The sequence below is a fragment of the Lichenostomus cassidix genome, chromosome 1Aa, assembly GCF_008360975.1.
Source record: "Lichenostomus cassidix isolate B80296 chromosome 1Aa, HeHo_3.0, whole genome shotgun sequence".
Taxonomy (NCBI): Eukaryota; Metazoa; Chordata; class Aves; order Passeriformes; family Meliphagidae; genus Lichenostomus; species Lichenostomus cassidix.
In genome coordinates, this window is record NC_139480.1 from 44697631 (window position 1) to 44721151 (window position 23521).

At 38.9% G+C, this 23521-nt stretch overlaps 1 protein-coding gene across 9 annotated transcripts in view; it reads right to left on the reverse strand.

The window, feature by feature from the left end:
• ANKS1B (ankyrin repeat and sterile alpha motif domain containing 1B) overlaps window positions 1-23521 on the reverse strand; it is a 397467-nt gene that overhangs the window by 6261 nt on the left and 367685 nt on the right. For 8 of the 9 annotated variants that reach the window (XM_085047083.1, XM_085047078.1, XM_085047086.1 and 5 more), the window contains 4 exons: window positions 20083-20211; window positions 16598-16669; window positions 6326-6412; window positions 1581-1718 (listed from right to left, as the gene is read on the reverse strand). In XM_085047083.1, coding sequence (XP_084903209.1) covers window positions 1581-1718; window positions 6326-6412; window positions 16598-16669; window positions 20083-20211 — 426 coding nt within the window. The remainder of the gene's footprint in view (window positions 1-1580; window positions 1719-6325; window positions 6413-16597; window positions 16670-20082; window positions 20212-23521) is intronic. The other variant, XM_085047079.1, reaches the window with a different exon arrangement.

Here is a 23521-nt window from a genome sequence, read left to right on the forward strand (position 1 = left end):
GTTAACGTGAGAATTAGGCTTTAAATAGAAAATTTAATTCACAGTATGTTTGCATTCTGAATATCTAGCTAGTTTTTATAGAGCTTGTACTTCCTTCAAAAATGCTAGTTCCTGAGAAATAAAACAATACAAAAAGAGAATATTTGAGTAGGTAACACCCCACTGAGGATTAGGTTGCAGGAGAAAACTAAGTTAAGACAGACAGTAAAGTTTCTGTATTGCTTAAAATAGCCATTTAAAGTGCTTGGGATATTAAATGTTCCTCCTAAGGTACAGGAAGTGGGCAAAATGTAATTATTTCTGGATCACTTTTCTTCCCTTGCCAAGAAAGATGAATTTCATCTGCAATACCTGAGTCTATGTTTCTGCTTGATTACTAAACCTATAAATGAAAGTGCAGTACTTCAAAACCATTAAGTAGAATTTAAATAGATCAGGAGAAGTAATAACCTCACTCAATCAGTCTAATTTCAGTTGATTCACGTATCGCTAAAACCCATATAATGTAACATCTTGTTGATCATTGTCTACCTATTTTTAAACACAATTTTGAAGTCTTTCTACTCCCTGTGGATACTAAAATGTCAGCAGAGAATTTAAATAACAAAAGCACTCAACCAAAATGCTACAATTCCTCTCACCTACCTGTACATCTTGTTATTTAAATGCTCCCACACACTATTGCTGTGCAATGTTAACTATTTCCCCAGCCCCAAATAAAAAGCCACAGTTCAGGCACCCCTGTTCTTTTGATTTAAGTTATTTATATTCATGTAAACATGTTTCAAGAAACATTTTACATGAATAATGTAAATGAACAATACATTTTAATATTATTATTAAATATTTTTCTTGAATAATTTTGAAGTTTTAGTAGCACCTCAAATTTCTCTTGTGCACAATTCAGAGGGCAAGTATTCTTGGAAGTTTTGGACTATAAACCCTACTCATAAAAACTTTAACCACTACTTATTTCACTAAATTTAGCTGAAAACTGCACGACTGATTAATTGATATGCGTTCATGATTTCTTGAAACAATAACAGTTTGTGCATCCCCATCTGAAAAGCATTAACTATAGAAGAAATTAGCAATTTTCAACCACCATAATAGGAAATCCACAGACTTTTGCTGAAGTTAAATTCTGAGATATGTAGGCAAGAATTGTAGAACAAGGAAATAAGAATTAAAGAATTAGTTTGCTATTTTCAAAATAAAGGCAATCTTTTGGTGTGTGCTGAGATTTCAGAATGGATGGCCAAACCTGCTTGTTACAAAATTTTTGGAAGGTTTGGTCCTACAAGTCTTGCATGTAATTCTTATAACCCAAGCTACTTGCTAAGTTTACAGTTGACAGCTGAGGTAACAAAAGTGAGTTATTTCTGATGGGAAATGAGACATCAAAGAAAATCTTTTCTCCAGAAGTGTCCTTTTGCTACCCCATAGTAATCTTTTCATTTGATAAATGAATGATACCTTCTATTAATCACCATTAACATATCCTGAAAACGTTTTAACAGAACTAAATAACTATTTCTAAAAGAAAGAACTATGCAATGAATTATCTTCTATAAACTGACCACATCAAAGGCAGTGAATACGTGGCAGTAGTGGTGATTGGTCTTCAAGTCTTTCGTGATGTACGCAAATGTGGAAAGGTCTTCGGGGTCTTGTGCAGCACAGGAGATGTTACGGATTTCATGCTCAGCGATAATATTCTGTTAAAAAAAAAGTATTTTCTATCAATTCAGGAATTACATTTAAAAGGGCTGTAAAAGGTGTGGGTTTAGATTCAAATTTATGTTGATCTACTGTAACAAAATATTTCAGAAATCTGAACTATAAGAAGAGACTTAATATACCCCATTTGTGATCTTACGCAGGTATTTGGAATTTTGACCCTCTCCAATTGCCAGTCATCTGGTAGGAAAGCATTTTGTTCAAGAGTCTTCCCTATGAGGCCACTTGTGCTTTGCAGTTTATTCAGGATCCCTTGACAAAGAGAGATCTTTCCTGGCACACAGGACACAACTACATAGGATGCTGGTATAATGCTTTGAAACTATATTTACAGACACAGTTCCAAAGCACTGCACCAGCATCTCATGAAGTTGCTGGGGTTTTGTATAATGATCAAAACAGGACTCTCTTTCAGTCTAATGACAGACAGGATCTGGTGAAACCTAGCAAGCTCAATAGCCAGGTTTTTGCACAAGCAGTTTGACAAATTTTAGCTATGCTTCTTCAGGAGAAAAAGCCACCAAGCATCACTTATAATTGAAACTGTGAGATATTAAAAGCATTCTGGTTACTAAAATGGTAACTACAGGAGGATCTGGCAACTTTTCTCCACTTACTGACAACAGCATCCTGTAAGAGAGATGTAGGAAAATGAAACTGTTCATGCACCAAGCCACACTACTTGCAGCAGCCAATGTAAGCTATAGCACACTGCTGGGAGAGAGGAGGGGCATGCCTGTCCAATGGAATAAAAAAAAGCTGTCTTAAAGCTTTGGAGAAAATTATGAATACTCATTACATAAATTGCTGATATGTAATTATTGTGTTCAGGCCAAAGGAACCATGAAGCCAGAGAAGAAGATACTGCAGAGTGGCTTATGATCAGGCCTTGCTTCAGCTACACACGTGTTTCAAATGGCTTGTTTAAAGAGAAGAATGATTCACTGAATAGGAATTTACTTAGGGGTTAGTTTATATGCTTTCCTGAATTTTCTGCTGGCTGTAGCTCTGGCATTTCCACAAAAGCCCACAGTGACATATCCTGCTGCAGCATGACATCACTGCTGCATCATGGAAGAGGTGACACCTGTAGTGTCCCAATTCCTCACACAGCCACCTCTTGCTGCTGCCACCATCCAAGATAAAACAATCTCTGAGCATATCTAGTTTTCCCTCACTTCTCTCTTTTCCTTCCCACCTCCTTTCCTCCACCTCCTTTTTTGTTTTAATATATGCAACAAAAGCACTTCAGATGCTTTGCCAGATCTTCTCTCATTTACTAAGTGGCAACTTTCCCCCTTGTATGTAGGTGTCAAATTATCCAAAAGAGGTATTAATATATCTAATTGAAGAAATCATGACTTAGAAGAAAATCTTAATTAAAAACAATCCAAATTTCAAATTATGGAAAAACTGTGATAAGGAAACTTTTAATGAAGAAAAGAAATAATCCTCTTAAATTGTTGCAACATACTTGATAATTTCTGTTTAATGCATTATTCATAAAAATGACAAATACACTAGTACTTGTGTTTCAATATATGCCAATTTATAATGACATGTATAATCTCTGCTCAACAATTGCTTGCTTTTCATGTTACTTGAAGCATTTTATTTTCTTTGTTCTCAATTGATAACTTTTACCCTCAACAAAGATTTTGATGAGAATTAGAATTATACCAAAACCAGGGATTTAGATATCCACAGATAGAGCTGTAATACACTGTCATTGATGTAGAGTTGGCAACACTGAAGTTCAGAAAGCAGAAAGAATTCAAGCTTGGAAGGTCTTAAAATCATATATGAAGTATTTATGCCAAATCATGAGCCACAGTGTAATCACCTGAATTTATGCAGCATATGTGAAAAGAGCTTTGTTATGCTGAAACATTTTCTAGGTGACCTGGGGTTGACACGGGGATTTGCACTTGAGTCAAAATTCATGGAGATTATATTACTGTTTGAATTTTAAACCAAGTGAATTTTAGAAATTCATATATAAATATGAATACATATCAAGCTTGTTTTGAATCAAATAAAGTATATCTAAACTAAATCTTCTGGATGGCAATTGGTAGTGAAATCGAGTTTTTCTCTAGGTGCTCTAGGATATCCTCTGCGATCTTCTTTCAAAATTAAACATTTTTCAGTGCCTGTGTTTAACTGTTTCCTACTGTCACTATTTCAGCAGACCATGGTCTCATTCTGTGGGAAGCACAAGGATATGAACCAGCTTGCTGTTCTGGGTACAGTCCTCAGGCGCCGGCTGACACTGTACAGCTGTTCCAAAAATTCTCTTTCAGTTTGGCAAGAGAAACCTCCAGTGCTTCTCAAAAAGTGGGAAAGCTGAAAGTCAGTTCTGGTTCTGCCAAGGAAATACCTTGGAGAGACCAGGTTTTTGCTAAGCAGCCTTCCTTTTGCTTGCCTACCTCATGCCAGCCAATCTCCCTTCTGGCAGAAATCACCCAGAAGTTAGGGTGAGCTGTGAGCCACGAGGAAATTCCGCAAGTCTGCTTTTTCCTGAGCAGCAATTTCTTTCTGGCCTCACTTGCAGAGGAATGGTGTCATGCCAAGCTTCGAGGCGCCACTGAAATAGCTGTCGTGGAATGAGGTCAGTGTCCCTTCGTCACCTGAACCTTTGCCTGCTGCGACTGGGAACACAAATCCTTAGCTTGGTGGCACAAAGGAAAAGGATGGACAGCCATGAGAGCTGAGTTTTGAAGCACAGAACTGCTAGCTAGTTTTGTCATTAAGAAATATGCAATTATTGCTACGTGGTGCCCAGCGCCGTCAACTAGAAGCTCATGTGGAAGCAGAGCAAGTCTGAATAGGCTCTCACCTTAGTGCTAATCTGTTTGGGCTCTTGAAGGAGTTGGGAACAGCACACTGGGGACAAGGATGGTAACAACGCTTCTGCGAGAGTTGCAGGCTATTACCTGGTTTTTACAGAGGGGAAAGGCAGTGCAGATTTTGAACTGGAGAGAAAGCAATCTACCACTTGAGAAAAAACATTGGACTGTGGCATTATTTTTCTCCTTCAAATACATCTGTTGCTCTACTCAGTTTCAGTGGGACTCATCAAGAGTTGTCTAATGCAATTTGCCAAACTTCTTAAGTTTTCCATCCTACATAAGACTCTATGCACTGTGCAAAGAGACACAAGAAGCTCCTTTTGTTCTCCTGATTTTTAATTTTTTTTTGTAAACCTAAGGACATTGCAGTTACATCCTTTACACTACAGAGGAGATTTAAGAGCTGAAAACAGCATTATCCAAGTTAGAGTTAATAGCATTACAATGTCCTGATTTATGCCCTACACATCAGAGAACATGAAGGGAATGAGGGTTGTAGAAGCTCAGTTTTGAACCAATGGAAGAAAAAAGGAGCTGACAGGAATCCCTGGCCCCTCTGCTCTGGCAAATACACCAGACTTGAAGCAACAGCAATTTCACCTCAGTTTTTCTTTTATGCCATCTTTTAACTCTAAATATGGCTTCCAAACTCTGGCAGAAGTTCACAAATCTGCTCCCATCATTCACTTAAAACACTGTTCTAGTTAAAGACCTTTAAAAAAACTGATTGATTTGGCAAGTTTGATGGATACTGGGTTAGATGTACTGTGTGGTCTGAATGTTCAGCAACACAAAGCTGCTATATACATTATTAACCTGGTCAGGCAGCTGGGTTGTCAGATTTATTTTTTACATTGCTTAGTCAGTTTTAGTCACATAACAGAAAATATAATTTCTTTTCTGTTCATATAAAAGCATCAGTATGGATTGCATTTCCTTGCCATTTCAGACATACAAAGAAGAGAAATTAATGCATTACTTTACTTCTGTTTACAGAGCTTGTACATTTTACTTTGGCTAAGCAATAATCCATTGCTATATCCATCACCGAGTTCTCCGATCTCTCAATTTCTGCTTTTGTGGCTTTAGTTAGCTGAGGTTTTTTAAAGATTTTGCGTGTATTTTAAAATGTAAGAAACAAAGCACAGGAGCATTGCCAGACAGGAGGATGAAAAAAAATTATAGAATAATAACTATTAGGAAGCTGCTGCAGTTCAGGTAGTTAAATGGCTAGCATCAAGAAAACAGCTCACAGAGAGAGTCCAGTATTTTAAAAGGACATTCAAGGCTCGTGTTTCTTATTCTTAAGTGGGTGACCCTGAATAAAACTGTGTCTTTATTCTTCATTGAGACATCTTATCTTTTTTTTCAATTTGCCCAAATTATATATATATATATATTCTGCATATTTAAGGAACTGTATAGAGAAGAATATGGTAAAGGATTCCACAGAGGCTCCCTGCAGAATGCCTTTCGTGATAAGCTTGCATTTAATAGCAGAATACTGGACACAATGTTCTCCAAATAAGCCATTAAAGCTGTTTCACTTGTCCTCCAGACTGAGTTTCTGGAGAATGACAATGACATTACATCCATTTTGGAGAAAAGCGCAGAAACAAAGGAGAGGAAAACACAAAGTGCAAATCTGTGCCCTCTCTGGCCTGGGCTTCATAGGTATTACTGTTTCTCCTAGTTGTGAGAAACAAAAGCTAATATTGAATAATGGCACATACCTTATTTGTGGCATCAATAAATTTGACTCCCTTGTAAGAAACAGAGAGGACAATGGTTGGTACTTTCTTCATCTGTTCCGTAGACTTCTGAAATCAAAGTGAAGATATTAGAGCTGTGTTGCATCACAAGAACAGTGCTCTCTTCTTCTGATTAAATACCTAAGTTAAAAAATACTTTATTTTTTCTTCCGCCAACTGCGCTCTGGGTTTATGCTCTCTTGTAGTTAGAAAACAACAAAAAAAAAGCTTTAAGTTTGTAGTGAGGATGGTGAAAATTCTTTTTCCTAGCACAATGGGAAGAGACTAAAGTAACTTTTCCAGTCTTAAAAAGACCAGCCATGCAACCAGTGTTTCCCAAAACGTGTGTGTTTAGAACATCTATCTGATATGCCTCATCCATTGCTGCCTCCCTCCCCTTCTCCTGCCCTTCCCAGCTGTAAGAATCAACAGAATCCATTCTTGTAGTACCATTGCTTTGCTGCAATTAGTTGTTATTTCGAAATATCTGCCTGTTTTTTCCTTCCTGCAGTTGTATTTGTGACACGAGGTATCCCTGCAGCCTGTCAGTCTGTCCCTCAGCCCAGCCTTGTACTTTGTCACTCTGACTGTCTGCATTTCCAGCCCAGCTGCTCCTAGAAGCTGCTTTACACATGAATTAGCACAGAGGTTTATTCTGCATTCCCTCAGTGCCAGGTTCTCCTACCTACAGTTCATGCCTTCCTTTAAGATTGTTTTTTCTTCTATGCTAGTCTATTTCTGTGTGCCTTCAATGTGATGCACACAGCAAAGATGTTTCCTGCTGAACAGATTGGGAAGATATTTGGGGCAGATTTAAGTTCTTTGCAGAAAAAATAGTTCATTAGTTTACAGATTAAATTTACTAGACCAACCCCAAACCCAACTAAAAAAATCCCAAATATAGCATAATAGTTTACAACTGATGTGAATTCTTTTAAGGTGGAAGACAATGATGGACTAGACTATTCTACACAACACTACTATAGATTAAGGTAGATAACTCTCAGAAAATGCTTATTTACAGGACTATCACAGATATCAATCAAATATTTTCTGGAGAGGAAATGAACTTTTGAGAGTTACAGGTAAACAAGAAGAAACATCAGCACAAGGAATGAGAGTGTAAACACACTGAAAAGTCTAGAATTGGCACATAGGAAGATCATTAGAGAAGCTGAACAAAAGTAGCAGGGCGGTTTTGTATTATTAAAACAAACAAACAAACAAACAAAACCGAACCCCAAACCAGCAGAGATAGAAACTTGAAAGCACAAACTGTAACTAAAAAAATATGTTTGAAAAAATAGGTGATGCTAACACTAGAGAGCAAAACAAATAACAGCTTAAAACAACAAAAAAACCCTCCTGTAATCATATCTCCTTATTAGCTCTCAATCCTTCCAGAATCAAACAAGACTCCATTTTTTTCAGCATAAAATTCAAAGCTACAGATCCAGCTACATTCAGCAATTAGTGTCCATGAAGGCTAAAACCTCTAATTAAAGTTTCAAGGAGAGCCCCACCCATCCAAGTAATAGAGATGACTGTTGGATCTCTCCATCTCAAATGACCAGAGACTTGAGACAGCAATCAAGTGTCAGTTTATCCCAGTGAAAACTCCTTTCACCCAGAATGCTCAGCACTTTTAAGAAATGAAAGTTTAAAACATCCTGAAGAATTTTAAACAAAATCAGAAGAAAGACACTAATCTGATTTGCACGCCTGTGAACTGAGTGGAGAAAGAAATGGTATTCCTGCCAAAGCAGAGCAAGTGTCTACCTGTGTGTGTGTCACTATAACAGATCTCAAATGAGCCTTTTCATAAAATTCAGTATCAATGCACAGAAAGCATAACAGTGACTGTACAGGAGCTGCAGTATACACATCTATCAGAATAACCCCTCATGTGCTCATGCTGGACAAGATAGTCACAAATATGACAATGTCACTTCAATCATGTGGCAAGGCAGCAATCACCCAACTTTTGTCCTTCCATTCTAGTCCAACAGCTACACACGAGAGCACTTTCATTCCTGTTTTGATTATTGTAATTACCTCCTCCCTTAACAACAACAAAATTCCTTTTTTCCAATGTGCTATACAAATACAGGTATTAAATTCACATATTTTAGCTTTTCAGTATAATTCCCACTGTCTGTTATTTGCCATGAAGGTGAAGAAGAGTCTTGTTGGACAGCCAACTGCACCAATTGCCTCTTTCCTCGAGACCTGTAGTTTGTAATTTAATCATTTTCATCTGCTCCACATTCACCTGGGTTTGTCTAGACCAGACCTGACCTCTAGCATTTAATTGAGGTTGCAAACTGCCAGAAGACTGTATCTGAGCGAAACAGGTTATCAAGTTGCTATTAAATTACAGCTGGCAAATTAGGAAATGAATCAGAGAGTGATGGACATTTGTAATTTATTAAGCCAAACAGTCTCAGCTGGTAAGGAGCACAGGATGTTCCTCATCAGCTTGCAAACCATACAAACCCCAGGATCTGTGCAAAGGTGTTCTGGAAGACACCAGTTCAGTGTGGAATTCTGATCTGGGGTAACAATTCTGCACTTGTACTCCCATTGAAACAAACAGATGAGCAATGGAATAACAACCTTTGTTATTATGTCAGTGCCATCAAGAAAAATATTCCCTGGCTCAGCTCTTAGTGATACAGTAACTGAAGACCACCAGATAATTATCATTTCCAAGCAGTTTCTGGGCTTCAACAGTTTTGAGTCGTAATGGTGAGCTCAGACTATTTGTTTGTTGTTCTTTTCCTTTTAATGAAGGAGTTCTTTGCCAGCATGTGTAACGTGAGAATTCAGAGATGCAATATGAACACCTTTTGCTCATGCACTGTAGGTGCTTTGGCTCTGAATTCTAGGATGCTGAGATGAAGTCCCACAGCTTTCTTGGTCAGACACTTCACACCTCTGTGCAGGCCAAGTGGGCATCTCTGCCCATGTCTGTGCCCAGAATGTGAGAGAAAGGTGGGACACAGGAATCAGTATTCCTTTTCCTGGGCTTTTCAGGTTCTAGCCACTTTATCAACTCCACGAGGACACAACGAGATGACAAAATATTCTTGTCCATCTGGTGTCTCTATGGGAAGCATGTGGCCTTGAGCCAAAGCTATAGGAGCCACAGCTGAAGGCTGGCACTGGATGTCCTGTGCATGCTGACATACGGTCTAATGCTCCAAGGCATGTTCATAGCATGGTAGCAGGATTAGATTTCAACTCACACAGAAGCAATCACAGTGACAGCACACTGTCTTTGGGCAAGTGCTCACTAGCCTGGAACTGGTCGTAGTTCCTATGAACTCCACTGCTGGTGCCTGTAACTGGCTCTTAATTTCAATACTCTTCTTTAGGAGAGTCACCTGGGTGAACAACAAGCCCATTCCAGGCTCCTTGCCAGAGCCTGCTGCAGCTCAGCTGGTCACCTACATCAGGACAGATGTGCACACCCTGTCTCCATGGGGGCACTGCTCCTCCAGCCAGGAGTGTGTGCTGCCCAGCCTGCTCTGCCAGAGAGACTGAGCTCTGGTGCCACCTCTGAAACCCTGGCTGCCAGCAGGTGAGTGCCTATGTGAAAGCAGGTCGTGGATAATTTAAGAACCACAAAACAGGCTTGTCTGCACACACAGGAAGATAGAGGGAAGCATCACCATCCTAAATCTAATGTGACATACGTGCAGCTTCCCCAGACTTCTCAAAAGACACAGAGCATCTTTCTCTTCAGAGCAAGGAACATACAGTCTTGTCTGTATTTTGATGCAGCTGCTGCAATGAAGCTGCTTCATCCCCTCAGCACCCACAGTGGAGATCAGCCCAGTGGAAGAAGGTAGAAGGCACCTTCTGCATACCTGCCTGGTTACTACAGTGATTGCTTTTACAATAAAGGTCTGAATTTAGGACTCTTCTGAGTTTGCATCTGAACCCACTGCTGCCATAATGTAGGACAGTACCAAAACCCTGCACAGGCTTGGGCAGTGCTGCTCCCCATTCCTCCTTTTGAAATGGGTCATAAGGGGATGCAAGGGCAGTGGTGCCAGAGAACAAGAGAGGGAGTGCAATCATGCTTCTCATCTTGTTCAGGGATTTTCTTTAGTTTCACTGAAAAAAATATCACTCTCATATCCAGAGTCTAAACTCATTTTCATATTATAGTAGTACTACAAATTGTCTTAAGTAGGTAAAGCATTTCCATTTGCATATTGATTTTGAGTTAGAGGCTGTGCAGAACTGCTAGACATTTATTTAGAATATAAACTAAAACCCAACTAATTTGAGATCCACCCTGCCACTGTGCCTAACAAATCAAGGCAATTAAAAATGGCTTAAGAGGCAGAGGACTGTTCTTTTAATAAAGTAATATAAACTAGAGGTTTGTTTTTACAAAGCAAATACAACACCTGCAAGCCTGAAGGGCCTTTAACTGCTTCAAGACAGGATTGTACCTCAATCCCTTATTCTGTGCAGAACTGAGAGCACTAATCCAACCCCTTTGAATGCTCCTGCAGTGCACAAACCATGGTATCTCTGAGCACACATGTACAAAGCAGCTGAGTAAGAAATTCAGGAAAGCACATAGAATGGTGTCCAAGTAAGAGGCTCACACATTCCCTTGATGTGCTGTACAGCACATGGTGTAATGCAGCACACTCTGAAAATGCTGTCATCTCATTTATTTATTTCCTGCCAAGAGGAAATGGGATGCACTGGTACTTCTACTTTGCCATGTTGACCACTTCAATGGAATTATATATGCATTTATAACTAGATTACTCAGCTTTCATACAGTGGCCAAAATGAAAAAAGGTTAACTTTTAGGTTTATATGTAATTATATTTGATATTGCAAACACACAGTAAAAAACCCATTATTCAGCTATGGCAAGTCATTAACAATCCCATACATAAATAAATTCCAAGTAAATGTTTATGAGCCTTTAAAATATTAAGTCTTTCTCTTGGGTTTTTGCTCTTACAAATGAATCTTCAGTCCTATATTGATTTTTAATAGCTATATGAACACTGTAGCTGGCAATTATCCTATTCAATTATGTACTGGATTCCACTTCATTATAAGAATCTGAACTTTTTTTGCGAACTAGTAGCAACTATTAATTCTAAGTGTCATCAGACTCCACATTTCAAAATATGTGTTGGTATCACCTACTATCGTATCTATAAATCTGCTATTTATTTAAGGCTTATGAAACTTCACTAAACAGTTCACAGAATCACAGAAATCTCATTTGGAAGAGAACTAGAAGAATCATTGAATCCAAATCCCAGCCCTGCACAGGACATCCCCTAGAGCCACACCCTGTGCCTGAGAGCATTGTCCAAATGTTTCTTGAACTCTGTCAGGCTGGTGCTGTGACCACTGCCCTGGGGAGCTGTTCCAGTGCCCAACCACCCTCTGGGTGAAGAATCTTTTCCTAATATCCAACCTAAAACTCCCTTGACACAACTTCAGGCCATTCCCTCAGGTCCTGTCACTGTCACCACAGAGAACAGATCAGTGTCTGTCTCTCCTCTCCCCCTCACGAGGAAGCTCCAGACTGCAATGAGATCTCCTCTCAATCTCCTCCAGGCTGAACAGACTGAGTGACCTCAGCATCCTCTCATACAGCTTCCCCTCAAGGCCCTTCACCATCCTCCTTTGGACACTCTCTAACAGCTTTATATCATAAAAGGTCTAAGTCCACATTTGACCAGTTAGTTTTGAAGCCAATTTGCCTTTTAACAAATATTTACTAATTTCTCTCAGTCCAAAAGGTTCAAAAACGCATTATTGACACAATTTAACACTTGGAATAAAACTACATCTGCAATCCTTGTGGTACAAAACTGTTTACTTCTCTACAATTAGTGGATGCCTCCAAGCTACATCATTAATATGAACGTTGTACCAGGGGTGCACCTGCAATGCACCTACTTGAGAGTGAGATGGTTTGTTTCTTTTGCAATATCTCTGAACATTCCTCTGCATTCCTCCTGCACCTTAGATTCCTTTCAGCTGGAATTCAAGGATGTACAATCCTCTGAAGAACATGGTACAGCACGATGTGGGTGTGCATAGAGACTGAATGTCTATAAGATCTTCCACCACTATTGTTTTTTCCCTTTTGAGTAATACCCATTGCCTGCTCCTCTGCAGGCCCTCTGAAAGCAGTGGCCACACAAGAGAGAGGCAGAGCTCCAAGTGCCAAGCGAACAGAGACTGAAGAATCTAAATCCCAAAATAGTGTTTGATGCTGACATGGTACTTGCCTAGTGAGTTTCACCAGGAGGCATATGGAGGCTTCTACACTTTTACTTTTGCAGGAAAAATGGAGATTGAAAAGTAAGAAAGGGTTTGTAGAAACAAGGAGACTGCCATCTAAATTCAGTTCCTTCTTTATGTAAGAAGAAATGAAATGAGGAAGAAAGGCCCCAGATGCTGTCTGTTTTCAGTGAGTCAACTCTGCTTCATCTTCCTCTCCAGAGATAAGAAAAGCAGATTTTGTAGCAATTCTAACTTTGACATTTTGGTCTTAAGTCAGCAAGACATTTAAATACCAGCTTTGTGAACAGAATTATATTGCTGGTTCCTCAGAACTTTGACCTGAAATTTAAGAACCTATTTCTAGCAAGAAAATATTTAAGAAAGAAATAGAATACTCAGGCAGGTGGCAGGATCCAAGAACGAAATTTAAATTCCCTGCTGCTGCAGTAAATATTTGACTGGTTTAGACTGTGCAGGTGGAGTATGCAGCACCAGGGGTTTAACACTGCTGCAAAGGAGTGTTGCCATGCTCATGCCAGTATGTATAAAACGATCCCCTTCCCACCTGGTCAAGGAATTCAGATGTGTAAATGCCAGAGGAAGTCTTCTGTAGAGAACAAGTCCCTTCCTAGCTCAAATTTAACTTTATTCCTTGTCTTTATTTTGATGCAAAAATATCTTATTCTCCTTTCGTGTTCCTATGATAATTTGCAATGAAGGCAGCAATCTGATTGAAAATGCAACTTGGAGCATTTCCTATGCCACACCAAAAAAGAGGAAAGCTCTTACTTTCTTGAAGGCATCTCTCAAATATAATTAATAAATCTATTCTGGCCAGGACAGCAATATTTAATCTCCAAGTAGCAAAGGTGAGTTTACAGCAGGTGGGGATGAAGATATGGAGACATTGCTGTCCACTAGAGAGGGAGTTTGTGAGAGAAAATAGCTGGAAACAAGTAAGAAATCGAAAAACGTAAAGGAGTACAAATATATGAATGAAAAAGTAAAGATCCTGACAAATATCCATAATTTTGGGTGGTTGCAAGGACCTGCAGATTGGCTGGGGGAAAAAAGCATGTATAACCTTGACCCCAGTGCTGAGCTCAAGCTATTGCATCTGCATGATTTTCCCCAAACAAATCCATCATCTGCCCTGCTGGAGATCACTGCTGCACAGTGCTGAAAGCACAGTGGATTGCCAAGAAGAGTTATTAAAGTAAAGGTTCCCAAGTTTTTTGGTTTTTTTTTAATTACTATTGGTAGTTCCTTTTTCATTATAGAAGATTTAGGATCTCTCTTCACTCCTAAGCTGTAAAAGAAGAAGGCTGCTGTAATCCTCTCTGCAGAGAGACACAAGGGATATCCACATGACACTTCCCTTGAGAACTAAAACCATCAATTGCAATAACTGAAAGCCCTGGGAGCACCTACAACTAACAGTGAGGGATCTGCAGTCAGCAAACATGTCATTTTTGTTGTTTCTCTGTATTTATAAATGATTAAGGAAGATCAAGATATTTTTGCACTGATCCGCTTCTTTCATCCTTGTGCACCTGCTGACTGAAAGACATCCAGTGACTGTCAACACTTTTCTGAGCAGCATTAGGTTAAAAATGAAGAATCAAAAGCCACATTGACAGAAAAATTAGGTACCTGATTTTCATGCATTCTCCATAAAACCATTATGTGGCTGAGTCCAGAAGGATTAAAAAAATTGTGGGGAGTGACCTCAACCTGGTACAAGTTTTTATGTGACATACCATGCCCCATACCCAACATGTTTCTGATTGCAGCATGGTACAGTTTTGAAATCTGTACATGGAAAAACAAATGAAATACTAGAATAAATAAATATTGCTCTATCACGATAGTACAATCCTATGTAAAAATCTTACTGGCTCGAGAGACACTGGACAAGTGTAAAGAATTCAGTAGCTGAAAGCCAGACAAATAACATATCTAGCTTTTCACTTTTTCTTTTTTTGTAAGTGTAATGTCCCTTTCAATACATTTAAAGAAAAATGTAACTATAACAGAAGCTAGCCTTTCAATGACAACCCAGGGTTATTCAAATACAATAATGAACATCACAGCAAAATTTCAGGATGACTTTGAACAACCTGGACTCCTAATTCACGGACAACAACTTTCAGGAGACATCCAGAGGGAGAAAATTTTGGAAAAAGATACATTTTTCTCACTGGGAAACAGGCTACAATAATAATCTGTTCCCATTAAGTCAAAGTTTTTTGCTTTTGACTTGAATAGGAACATGATTAAAAAGACTACATAGAAAGAATAGATGAAATCCTCATTAAAAACTGTTTTATTCAAATATCTTTGCAATAAAAAACCTCAAATCAGAAAATAAATACTCTCGCAGCACAAGTGTTTCAAAAGAGAATGTAAAAAATAAATGTACATAAACCCCATCACTGTATTATATAAGTGTCCTGTATGGCACTATAGAAAACTAGTGCAACTCCACTATTTATATAGGAAATGTGTTTTTTAAGTTAAATTTGTTTTCAAACACTTAGTTTTTTCAGTTTTATAATTTTAATTAGCCAGACTTATTACGTATAGAAATATATATTAAAATGTCTATACATTATTTAGAGTGCCTTTTTTGATGTTAAGCCTCCTAGCTCAGTCAGAAAACTTGCTGAAGTTGTCATATGCTACTATGGTGTCAAATTCTGCCCTAATTTCTGCACAGGCATAGGCCCACAGAACTGAGCTGCTAAGCCTGACAGTTTCAAAACTAGATTGGAAGATGGCATGCTTGCAGCCTCAATTAATTCCCCAGAACATGTGGATGTGATTGTAGATCTCTCTGTGTCAAAGTGTTGGTGGTTTTTTTGCAGAGGAGTTTAAGCCCAGGTAAGGAATGATTAGCATGTAATTAGCTGCAAAGCCTCAGATCTTCAGGCAATCTAGTAATTGTGAATTACTGCCAGCCCTTAGCTAAAGCAGTTTGTACAAAAGTCTGTGTGCTGCACATCCGTAAGCAGCAGGAAATGGTTGTCTGATTGCATGAATTTTACACATATTCCAGCTTTCTAACTGAATGTCACGTCTTGTGCTCAGAGACATCTTGCACAAGAGACCTATGACACACAGCAGAAAAGGTTTTGCTCATTCATCTAGGTAATTGTACACGTTTGGTTGATTAGCAAGCAATTACATTCTTCATTAATTAATCATGCCAGACCATGATACGTTCACCATGGCTGTGAACAGGTGTGTTCCCATTACAGCTACAGTTGGGAATAAATCAGGCTATGGCTTGTTTTGAGTTTCCAGCAGCAATATGTTTCTTGGAGATAGACTGCTGTAATTTTCTACAAACCAGTATCAGGCCAAAGAGCCACAGGAAAACATATTCTTAACAGCCTGAAGGAAACCTAGCTGCTTTTCCACCATCAGATGAAACTGACTTACATCCCATTTCACCCTTTAATCAAAAAGCATGAAAGTAACTCATAATTAAAGGAAATATTAATGTGAGGAAAAGTATCCATATTGACTGTTGGATTTGACCATATGTAAAAACCAGTGTGTTTGGTAACATGCTAATATATTTACTGCTACGTATCTGGCATTGAAAATCCAATCTAGATTATCATATAAAAGCTATAAATTCTGTTTATAAAACAATTGGATATGCACATGCTTAAATTGTGTGAACAGTACTTTGAAACACACTCAACGATTCATGAGAAAACATAACATACATTGGGGTTTTTTGTTAGACACAGCATGCAAAATAAAAATTTACCTTTAAATTTTGGTATTACTTGAAATTAAGATACAAGACAGAATAGATCTCTTATTGACTACCAATGTAAAAGCAAGGAAAAGAAATGGGTAACTACATTACAAAAGCAACAAGGGCAAAGTACAAGCAATCACAGATTGATGTCATTCAATACTATTACAAGAGAGAAAAGAGTAGGTTTAAAAACTTACCCTCATCTTGGCACATGCATCCTGTGTTGACTCTGTGCCTCTTAACTCTTTTACCAGCATGGAACCTAAATACTAAAACAAAAAAACATTGAACTTAAATTAACTGAAATTCCAGAAAAGAAAAACATCTGCAGAAATGCACAAAAAATGCTTTTAAAAACCTAGTGGTAGAAGTCAATTTTTTAATATATTGCTTCAGAGATTTTTTTGCTCTGCAATGCTTTCACAAAACATTTAAAACAATGTGTTAATCAAGCCATGAAACAAGAATGCACAGCAACAAGTGCATTGAATCAGCTGGGGTCCTTTCAAACGGTATCTGAAAGTCTTCTAGCTTATTTTAGTTACTGAAACAACAAATAAATGCTGCAGATTCCATCTTAAAAAAGCCCCTTGATTAAAAAATGGAGAATCTGCTTTTTTTAGCTGCCATCTGCCAAATTCCTATTGTTATGTGTACAATCACATGGATGAGAAGGCCAGCAGTGATCTTAACCTCAGTGTACTCAATCTGTAACTAATTCACGCGCAAATGGCAGAGCCCGATGTCAGCAAACAGAGAAAATAAAACTCTGCTAAAACTAGTTTAAATCACTATTTCTTCCTAAGGAAAAGCTGACCCTGAGCTATTCTTTTGAAGGCTTTACTGGTCTGGAGGAGGGCTGTGTCCTGGCTCAGCTCACTGGAAGCCACTGAGCCCTCGGAGGAGCATCATCACCCAACCAGATAGTGAACCAATTTCAGCTTAGACAAAAACTATCAAAAAGAACTTCAGTTACAGATCAATGCAAGCTGGAACTGAACCGAGAGTACTGGTTCAGTTCTCTGGTTTCCTGACCTAAATTGAGATGTTGTCTTTAAAGCCTTCAGTTCACACTGTTTACTGCAGGAGTCTCTGACCTGCAAGAAAATGCATAAATATTTCAATGTAGACAGCAGCCAACACAGCAATTAGTGAGCAACACTTTATAGGGCATTATAAATGGGCCAGTGAGCAGCACCAACACTACCAAACAAGCTCAAGCACAAAAGAATGAATGAAGGGCATTCCTAGAGGACTGCAGATGTGAAAGATTCATAAACAGAGCAGCTGCGAGTCCAGCTGGGGGCTCGATGGTGACGTGAGTAGGGCTTTGGGCATTAATTTGATGGGACAGTTTGATATCGCCCTTGAAGAAAAACAACAAATGTAAAGCAAGCTCTGAAATTAGAAGAGTAAACAAAAGCATATTGAATTGAGCTGTATTTTTATCGGGATCCTGCTGTCTGACACCTTTGGAATCCTGAGCCTTCTCAGGGCCTGTTGCAATTAATGCCTTCAATATTTTCTTTGTTTGATTGGATAGTCGGGGTTTTTTGGGTTTTGTGGGTTTTTTGGTGATTTTTTTTGTTTGTTTTGTTTGTTTTCTTTCTTTTTTGTATGGACTACAGTACAGTAAATTGATTTTTCCTTGAAAGCTACTAGTTGATCAGGCACCAGGGTAAAAAAAGCAGTACATTTTGCTTATGGCAGACCGAGAGGAAGAAAGAGAAGAGAAGGGCAGCTCCTGTCCCATGTGCACAGCAGCAAAAAGCCTCAGCTGAAGGCATTCAGAAATGCCTCCTAAGGTGGACTGTGAAACAGCCACACAAATCACAGTAGTACCATCCAATTTAGTTGTCAGAAAAATCGGAAACTCTAGGAGGATATTTTGCTTCCTTTTGACTTGCTATGGTTTTGGAAATGCTCTTTCTCAGACACCCAGAGCTTGTGGGAGCAAAGTAGAGAACACCCAGCAGTTTAACTGAGTGACACTGACACAAGCCAGGGTTTTACCTTGTAAGGGTGAGGACAAAACAGCTCAAGGAGCTGAAACAAAGTGGTGACACATGGTCCTCAGGAAAGGAAGGTGTTTCTTTAATCACCACTAACTTGGTATTCCTGGTCATTCCAACTTCATTTCTTTAATGATCCATCTCCCAGTCTACTACAAAGGTTACATTCCATTATGAATTTACTGCGGGATCATGCAATAAGAGAAAAGGCATCTTGAGATAAACATGTTCACTTCGCTGAAAACTATGAAATATATTTAAAGAACTAGAAGTTGCTAATCTTCTTTTCAATCTGAGGTGAGCAAGGAGGTTTTGAATGGTAGGAGAATAAGACTGAGAGCAGGTGATCTGGTCCTTGACCATAACTTGCTGTGGCAGGCAGAGGTTCTAGTTACTGTCCAGGGATAATCACTGCATGCCCAGCAATTTTTAACCCCATGATGGAAGACACAGTTGTGGTCTAGAGAGACAGGTCTGTAACACCCCTTCTGCCCCTCCTCAGTGAGAGTCAGGCTCTAATTCCTACCTTCCCAGATATGCTTTAAATCCAGTCCAGCTACCTCCAACTCTTCCCCAAAATGCAGCAGTATTTAGTGAACAGAGCATTATCCTAAAAAGCACCAAAGATCCAAGCCCCTTCAAGTGAAGAGGATCTCAGCCCCATGTCCTGGACCAGTAGTTAACCCCCAGCTATTATCCTAAAGACACAACTTTCCTTTGTGCAGCAAGTCAGCCTTCCCTCATTAGGCAGTCACCTCCAGAGAGGTGGTCTGGCAAGCACCTTCAGCAACTTGCTTAACAATGCTTTCCAGCAAAGTAGGAAGGGGAAATGCAAGCATTTCAAAAGGTGGGCTGAGGTACCTCTTCAGCTCCCCAGAAGCTCTAGTCCCCCCACCCTGTTGACAGGGAATTTAAGATTTCAGAACACTGTTTTTCATAAAAAAAGAAAAGCCTTCCAATGACTTTCTGTACTGCAGGAGACCTTTCTCTCCTCCACAAGCATTTACAGCAGCCAGAGAAGACTAAATGTCTTTAGTTGTAGAGGGAAGCTCCATTTGTCCAGGGGTGGGAGGTGGCAATCACCTGTAGCCACAGGGAGGTAAAAATTAGTATGCCCTGCCCTGATGGAACTGAATATTTCAAGTGGCCATCAGTTTGGGAGAAGTCTGAATGTGCCCTTGTCCCATGGGTGAAAAACACTCAGGACTCTCATCTCCATCTTCTCCATTTCCTTTCCCAAAAACGTGTATAAAATTCAGCTGAGGCAATACTTAGTTTACCTGCTGTACACACAGCATAAGGTAGGCACGAGGATCCCATATTATGTTTTATTATTCTTTCATAACTACCAGACAGGGATTTTTAACAGATGAAAAGTGGGGGTGTTTGCTCTCACTGTCACTTCGACAGCACTTTGCCACTTACTCATAGTGCCTTTTCTCTAACACTAATGCCACATGGACTGTAATGTATCTCAGAATTCATAGCAAAAAAGTACTGTGCATCCTTGTTTCTCATTTATTACAATTACAGTATTTCAGAAGAAGTGACCTGTCTCTCTAAAAGTGACTGAAAAAATATTATAGAAGAAAGTAAAACACAACAGCCTATCAAAATCCAAGTTTTGTTTATCTACCCCAAATCAAACCAACAAATTTATCAACACTTACAAATGCTTTATAATCGCACGACTGGAAGATGAGTTTCTCTGGATGATGTTGCCAATATTGTACAGGTGTTGATGCTGTGGCTTCATTTGGAGGTCTCAAGGTAATTGAAGGCTCTCCCCAGTCTCCTGTCTGAAAATCACAGTTGTTCAAGAGGTAAGAGTATGTGCAGGAAAATTCACTATAAAGTAGCCCTCCATTGTTGTGCTCAATTAACAAGAATTTATTTTCTATTCATAGAGCCATGTTACTAAAATAAGGGAACACAACTCCTACAACATTTTTCATTATTTAATTTATAATCCAAAGTCATCTACTGTAGTGTTTAATGAGCCTTTAATTAAATCTCTTTGCTTTGAGAATAAAATCATTAGGCGCCAGAAATGTTCCTTAAAAATAAGTGTTTACAATACATGTATGAGGAGGAGAGCACTTGAAAAAAATCGTGAGATGCACAAAAATGCCTTTCACAAATTCTATGTGTTTTACAAGCTTTTCTGCACAGCTAATAAACCTTCCATTATCTGGCACACATAACCAATAACTAACTTTCCTAAATGGCTAAATAACACAGACTTTGCTTTGATCTGAAGACTTATTATACATTCTTCAAACACATGAGGCATTCTTTAATCTCTTTACGAATATTTACTTTGATCACCTTCTCTTGATGCCTCACTGTGGAGGTACTAACATTGCCCTTCCACATTCATCATTCTCATTGATATAGGAGATTGCCTTTCTGAGCTGTCATCTCCTCTCTCTCCTCAAAGCCCTCTGAGAACACAGCTAGGACTGCAGGCTGCTGCCAAACCCCTTCACAGCACATTCTTCTTCTCTCCAAAAGAGTCAATACAGGCATCAGTACAGGACTGTTCTGCAGTGCTGGTCTGGGTCACACTTGCCATTGTGCATTTTTGATCATGGCTCTATAGGACCTGAATTGACCTCTCCTTAGGGGCTCCTTCCACCTTGCAGGACTATGCATCAGCTCACTTTAACCAAAAGTGGTCTGTGGATGGACTTCTCCTCCTCCCAAGCCCTCATTCCTCTGCCACCAGCCTCACTTCACTCCTGTCCTGTCTGGTCTGGACTGTCTCTCAATTCCCCCCTTCTTCCAGCTCTGTCTTCTTGCAATGACGTTTGTCCTTCCTGATCTTCCTTCTTGCCCTGCTCCTTTTCTCTCAAACTACTTTACCCTTTCCTACATGACTGTTTCAATTCAGATGATGTTACTTCTTTCTTTACCTGCACTTATTTCTGTGCATTTTCTATTTATGTCATATTGTTAAAAATGTGTTGAAACTGGCAAGGAATTGTCATTGGCATTTCACACAGAATATGGCTAGAAGTTAAGACTTTTATAGCAAAAAAGTTAAGCATCAAAAACACATGAAAAAAATCTTATCAAACACATTCAAAGTCTGGCAAACTATCACATCTTACTAATTAAGTCAGGACAGAGTAAACAAAACAAGTACATCATTTTCATGTGTCACAAAATAACGAAACGACACGCATTTGCACAGCTCTGCAATGAAAAGCAAGGGATAAATCTGGAAACATCAACATTACCCTGCCAATATGGTAACTTCAAGCAAGAGAACACCATAAAACAAGGCAAACCTAGTTACTGTTGGCACCATTAGCAAATCTACCAATTACAGAGTAGTGTAATTTCTGTTTTGCCTAGTTAAGTTGCCTACATTCCATGGATATGAGTTCAGCACCAGATTTTGAAAGGAAAGCAGCAGGAGAAATTGCTCCAGTTTTTGGCAGTTTGTATCCACAAAAATAATTCCTTCTGGCCACTAATGCATAAAAGATTTCTATCTTATTTCATCTGAAGTGGGAATTTGATTTCTTTATGAGGCAGTTCTTATAAAGTAAGATTTCCAACATATTACAAGGGGCAAGGATCTGCATCCTTGTTAGTGGAGTCTGTCTTTGACAGCAACAGAAGATGGATTGCACCCATCACAAATTCCCACAGTGTGCTCAGCTGTCTCTTATGAACTGTTCAAGGCCACAGCTAACAGACCACTTGAAATAGTTCTTTTCCCCTCTAATAGAGATATATTCCTGCATGTTCTGTGTAAGGAAGCAGAGCTCAGGAGGTACATCCTATCCATTTAGTAGAAGGTTACTATGATGGAGCAGGAGTAAATTCAGGACAGAAAAGCTATAAAAGGTCCAAACTCTTCTGTTGCATTGCTCAGCAGGTGGCTTTCCTCACATGAAGGAAAGGCACAGCACTGGCAGATTAAGCAGAGTATATACGGAGTAAAATGAGCACATAATTTTACAGTTTGGTTCCCTTCTGCACACTAAGTGTGAAAAGCATAGAGGACTGCATTGTTTCTGTCTGTAAATAAAGGGCAGAAAAAGGGGAGTAATGATTTCCTCTTGTTTTGGCTCAATTTTATAAAGAAATGAGAAATGATCTTCAACCAGGCTAATAAAACTAGCGTGTGAGACACTTAGAGAGGGACTGTGTGGAGATCATGTTTGTATGCACTGATTGCTCTATAAATATAATCATCCTACTACCTACTCCTTTTAAATGAGACAAAACAGAATTGCCAAGATTGCTATACATATCTCTAGGATGTTCTAAATATGCAATAGAGCTGAGGTTAGGGAAATGCAGAGATACAGGATTTCTGCTGCTCCCACCACTGCACCTGGAGGCCTTTCATGTTTTCCAGTGTGTCTAGTAGAGGGAGCAGCTACTAAGAAAAGTTGCATAAAATTAAACACATAGGTATAGATTATTATGGTGGATGAAGAAGACATTATACACAGTCAAAATTTTTTTTTACAGCTGTATCATAAGTGTTTTTTAACATTCAGTAGAAGTGGTTTCTGGTTTCCTTTCCTTTTGTTTCTTACCAAACTCCTTAGACTTTTTAGCATTCATAACCTATTTACACTGAGTTATAGCAGGGTAATCTCCAAACCCCAGATCCATGAAGATGTTTAGAAGTGTAATTCCTATTACATATTCCCCATTCCCCATGCAATTTCCTTCTCTTTTTTTTTTTTTTTTTTTTTTTTCCCAGGGAAGAAAAGCTTTTAAACAAGATTTAGACAGTAAAATACATTCATAAATGCATGTCTAAAAACCTCAACAGGAAGAAAGGGAGCTACTCAGCTGACTGGCTCTAGTCAGATATTGAATTTATGAGATTTAGGACGTGATGATGACAGCCAACATCAGGCAAAATACAAAACAGGACCATCTTTGACCTAGAGAAGACTTGAAACCACAAGGCTCAAGTCGGGGTAGAAAAATATGAATTACTAGTAGTCCTAAATCTGAGGAGCTGATGTGGAACAATTCATGGGTGATGTATTGAAATTCAGGTCCTTCATAAGCACCTAATACACTTTTCAAGCAGTACAGAAATGTTCGTAAATTGCCCTGCAAGACCAACTATTA